The sequence below is a fragment of the Opisthorchis viverrini genome (assembly GCF_000715545.1).
Source record: "Opisthorchis viverrini unplaced genomic scaffold opera_v5_439, whole genome shotgun sequence".
NCBI classification, from domain to species: Eukaryota; Metazoa; Platyhelminthes; class Trematoda; order Opisthorchiida; family Opisthorchiidae; genus Opisthorchis; species Opisthorchis viverrini.
The window spans coordinates 136,728-142,080 of NW_008752097.1; the positions used below are offsets into that span (position 1 = coordinate 136,728).

General features: G+C 44.6%; 2 protein-coding genes across 2 annotated transcripts in view; one reads left to right on the top strand and one right to left on the bottom strand.

Moving 5' to 3' along the window:
• T265_11023 (hypothetical protein) overlaps nt 1-3,988 on the top strand; it is a gene marked incomplete at both ends in the record, with an annotated part of 10,252 nt that extends 6,264 nt beyond the window's left edge. Inside the window, one exon of the mRNA XM_009177562.1 lies at nt 3,755-3,988. Within this exon, the coding sequence (XP_009175826.1) occupies nt 3,755-3,988 (234 nt within the window). The remainder of the gene's footprint in view (nt 1-3,754) is intronic.
• Nucleotides 1-5,353, bottom strand: part of T265_11024 (hypothetical protein) — a gene marked incomplete at both ends in the record, with an annotated part of 101,697 nt that overhangs the window by 12,068 nt on the left and 84,276 nt on the right. The window lies entirely within an intron of this gene.

Below are 5,353 nucleotides of genomic sequence, written 5' to 3' on the forward strand. Positions count from 1 at the left end.
ATATATATATATACCGCTCAGCTATAGCACCCATTTGGTGCCTAACTGCCATGTCACCCAAAGGAAGCACGAGGGTAGGGATACTACCAGGTTGCCCTAGCCTAGACCGGGGAAGTCGAGGGGCAGAGGTCGGGTTCGAACGACGGAGCCGTGAGTCTATTCATAACATTAGACCGTAATTTTCCAAGAAAACCATATCGTAATACAAGAATACGCCTGTGATATCATCTTCAAATTACTCTGATCGTGCGAGCAGCTGCATGAACGAAGTTTTAGTATCCAGAAGCTAGCTCCACTGCTCAACGAAGCCGATAACTCCTGAGTGACCTCAATAGATAACTCTTCCGTCTAGGTCTCCTACATTGTTTCCACAATCGGTGGTTTGCTGACACACGTGCACAAACTTGATAGTTCGCACACCGATTCCTCCACATCCTCCACGTAATATACAGCCAAACTCATCGTTCAACGATTCAAATCGCACGTGTTGATGGTTCATCGAGTGACGACACCCAGGAGAAAGTTCACGCAACGTGATATTTTCCTTCCTGAGTAGCTAACTTATTATCTGCCAGTGGAGACGTGATTTTGGAATTCCATACCGTAAATCAGTCTTGACTAGTCAGTACGTTAACGCAAATCCATAGGTGAGTAGTTGGCTGGATGGGATAGAAAAACGTGTCAATCGTACACCGCCACCACTGATTTCAAACCACAGTTTGTCTAGCATTGTGAAAGTGCATGCGACCTCTTCGAACGACTCATTAGTGCGACATCCCACGGCGAGCTTCTAGCCCATAGATTTGGTCGTGCGTTTCTTGGCGAACGGTTCATACGGAACATGCCTATCCCGGCGTTGTTATCGTACTACCCAAAATAAAATCTCATGACAGTGGCCAAAAAGAAAACCTTAGCAAATCAATTTCAATGCCCAAAACAAAAATATCAGTCAGTGGACATACGGATGAAGAAAGGCCATTTGTTCGGTGAGCTGGACTGACAGACAAGCGCACCACAATGTAACACATAACGACCGTTACCATGGCGAGTCGGTTGGAGTCTGGTTATCTGGATTATCAGCTGTACGCTAGATTTAGCAACCTGAAACAACGTAGAAGGCCAAACAGCATAAAGGAACTGAAAGAATTCTTCAAGCGATCGAAATTTCGGATCCCCAGATTCCATTCGATTCTATCACGGAAATAATTGCCGTTGCTCTTCAGAATAAAGGACCCTGTTAGCTAACAAGGAACAACAAGTATGAAAAGAATGCGATTCCCGGTGAACACATCAGTTCTTTGTACTCTCAGACGCTCGATAGCGAGATCGTATGGCAAGCTATCTGAGTGACTTCCTAACAAGTGGGGCCTGAAGACAGATTTCAGGATCCCTATTGGATTTTGTGATCAACAAGATTGTGGGACCGAAAGGTCTGGGAAAAACTAGGTGTTCGGAAGACGACAGACAAAAACCTTGTTTGCCTGAAATACGCAGACGGTATTGTCCCAGTCTTCGAAGAGGAAGAGAAAAAGGAAAGGTGTTTTTGGATAAATTGACCAAATTGATCCGGTTCTTCGGAATATGCCTTGCATTTACAAAGCGTAATAAGGTAGTACCTCTGGACACGCGGTCACGAAAGGCCAATTGCAACCAGCTGAAGTTGTAAATTGTTTTACGTATCTCGGAGGTTGTGTTAACTCTGATTATAGTGTGGCGGATAAGGTATATGCATGAATCACTGATACTCAGATCGCGCTTTCTAAGTTGAGACAAAGTGCTAAGTCTTGGAGGCTCAGGAGACACTATTGTGGCCTGTACGACCAGCAGAATTGAGACAACTCCAGGTCTTTGACGGCTCATGGAGATACAATTCGATACAATTCCAGTTTTCGGGCGTGCGTCCAGTGCAATAAACCGCGGTAGCTCAACTGTGCGTTGGTGAGTCATCGTCTACCGCAGGAAGTGCTCTTCTGTTCTGCATCAAATTCAAAGCGAATTGCAGAAAGCATCTGTTCGCCTTAGTAACACATATTGTGAACGCCCCTGTTCGGTGGAACAGCCAGGATGAGAGGCTCAATGAAGTATCTCGTAGTAGATATCATACTGGTTTTCCGAAACGGCCTTGTGACCATGTTTACTCTACAGAGAGCGAAACCGGTGACGGATTTTGAATAGTATTCCCATACAACTTAATGAGCTCGAGATAGCCAAGTGTTCAAGGCGCGAACTTACTGAACGGGTTCGAGCCCGACTGCTTCTGTCTAGCCTTTGGAAACCTAGCAGTACCTCAGCCCTAGCGTTTCCTTCAAGTGATGTGCCAACTAGATACCAAAAGGGGGCTACAGCTGGACGGCTCATTTTCTATTATTACTTGCAAGAGAACACTTCAAATACTATATTGGTAATATGTTCTGGCTCGAGTAAGAAACAAGACTGCTGAAAACAAACAGATTGCGCGAGGAAGTCGAAATTTTCGCAGAGGAGCAAGAATAATGCGTTCTAGTTCGATTTCCACGTCACAACCAAGTTACAGTCGGTAGCAACCATGAAGCAGGACAAGTTTAAAGACAATTACTATAGCAAACAGCAAAAAGTTGGAAACCACCGAATCCTAGTAAATTTTAAAGATAAGTACCATGGCAAACAGCGAAAAGTTGGAAACCACCGAATCCTAGTAAAGCAACGAACAAACGGTAACATGGGGCGTTTTTGGTCCTGTACTAGTGAACGAGCAGAAAGTCACCATTTCATACAAACCCCAAAAACGTGAAGGTAGATAACATCCTAATTAGCTCAACTGATGGTTTGTGGTCTATCGCATCGGTCTTAGGAATACAGATCATTATGGAAAATCTATACCGAAAAAGCAAACTGGGGAACGAAGCACATTAAAATCAGGTTATGGTAGCTTATCTCAACAGGGGAGCAATTAAACCAGCAACAGCAGACAACTCTAAGAACGGGATGATCTATAGTGATAGGCCGAGTTAGTCTTAGACCTTCTATCCGGAAGTAACCTAGTCCTGTTGGTTCCTACAAGATGCAGTTGCATAATGAAAGCAAACCACAGATGACCTGAAAGAAACTACTCACAAGGTTGCTGAAAACTCTTCGATAGCCCACGACCGGTTTCGCCCTTCGTGGGGCTCATCAGGTAGGCGCAGTCCATCAACCCCATGTTCTAAGTAAACCCTAATTGAACAGATTTCGACGACTCCACTCATTCGCACATCAATTTGGTTTTCACGAGAGACTCAACTGAACCTCTCGTTTATGATATTCTACAACCCAATGTGCTGCATAAAAGCCGCCTCATGCCTTAGTACGGGATTGGAGATATCGCCTACCTAATGAGCCTCAAGAAAGGTGAAGCCGGTCGTGGTCATTGGGAGGGTTTTCAACAAACTTGTGAGTAGTTTCCTTTATAAAAATATACTACGATATCTAGAATATCGTACCAACTAAAACATGAGGCGGTCTTTGTGCAGCACATCCAGTTGAAGAATATCACAAACAAGAGATTCACTTGAATCTCCCGTGAAGACAAAATTGATTTGCAAATGAGTGTATTTGTCACTGATGACCTACTTTTTTCATCCTGACACTTGGAAAGAGCGAAATGAAGATGTGCAGAAGAACGGAATTTATTCGCTACAAACATGCAAATGGCCGCATAAATGACTCATCCTGGAAAGCAAACCATCCCCAGCGAAAGTGACGTGGTTTACTGCTTCCCAAGAATCTTAGTTTTAAGCACTCGTTTTCTCTTCAAACGGATGTGACACTAAAGGACGACACGAAGAAGGAAATCAATAAATTATTCGTCCTTGAGTTTTATGCGTTTGTGCAGCAGAACTCCGGACCAGACGCTATGGATATGCGAAGTGGTCAAGCGAGTCTCAGATGGTCCGCAACTAAGGTAGATGAAATCGCAGTGTTTCAGTTTGCTATCCATTTCAGTGAACTGAAACTCGAATCAGATCGCTAATTTTATGGTACGATGACCTCAACCACCTTCAGTTTACAAGCCGAGTTATTCTTCCATGAAAACGACCTGGTTGTGATTGACCGGTGGGTGGACTACACACCAAGCAAACTCTGGACCCGCTTTGCCAAAACGAAGTGAGTAGTGTTCCCAAGAAGACCAGCAGCTGGCAGCAAGCACTTTCGCTGACGCACTTTTGTGGGATGGTTGTACAATAATGGGGCACCGATGTCCCGGAATGTATTTATTTGTCGTCTCAGGTAAGAACGACCAGTTTGCGTTCAGAACTCCGTTTGTTTGTCCACTCAGATGCTATCGTTCAATGACGAAATATGACAAAGTGCAGGAAAATTATGGGAACATTGTAAGATTCAACTGTCCCAGACCTTGTTGGACAGCCATGAAATCGGTTGGCCAATGAATAAATTGTCTGCGGTGCAAGTCCTCCGCCTATATTTCACCGGCGGTTCTCTGACATTAGAATTCACCGTTTTTCGTGATGAAAAAACTACGAACGGGCAGACGTTCGGAAACGGAGTCGAACCAGCGACCGTCTGACTGAAGTACCGACAACTTAAAGCACATCAGGTCGTACATACACTATATCGTACTATATCCTGTACACAGACTTGGAAACGAATTTTGCTTGCCAGTTAGTTACCATCGTGAATTTATCATTCCCAACAATACGATACTGGCGTACGGCGAGGGCGGAATCCTCTCATTCTTTCGTCGATCCTCACTTATTGTCCCTCAATCACTCAGCTCCTCACTTCCTGGTCCATAATTTCCGGGCAATGCCAAATGGTACCCGCATATAAAGTCCACTGCAATTCGAGCACTTTCATAAGCATTGCTCCGTTCTCAATTCCTATTAAAGAAAAGCTTTTTCCAGAACTAGACGGCCTACCTGCTAGAATCACGTGTATACTTTGCTGGCCGAAGCACGTGAAGTACGCATGCGAAAGAAATGCCACGTACCATCGGTGGTCTACTGGTGGTAGTTACTGTCTCCCCTGCTTACTCAGAGTTTAATTTGAAAACGCATACCTTAGGAAGACAGTCTGGAAACTCGGTGGAACGCTATCGGCAACTGCCGAGGTCGAATAAATCACTGGAATGAATAAACTGAGTTTCAAATAAACTCCCCCCAGTGTAGTAACGGTATTTTCCTCAGCTTCGTCCTCGGTCTGAGCCTCCCAAGCTAGCGTTCACGTCAAAACAACCACCAAAGGTGCACAAGGTCTATTAATGCCCAAAACGAAGTCAAGAACAGTTGTACAGCGCTTCGCATATATAGCTAAGCGGCTATAACTTTCTGGAATTTCTGACGCGTTCTGGATGCGCCATTGGCAACCGGCATTTGGC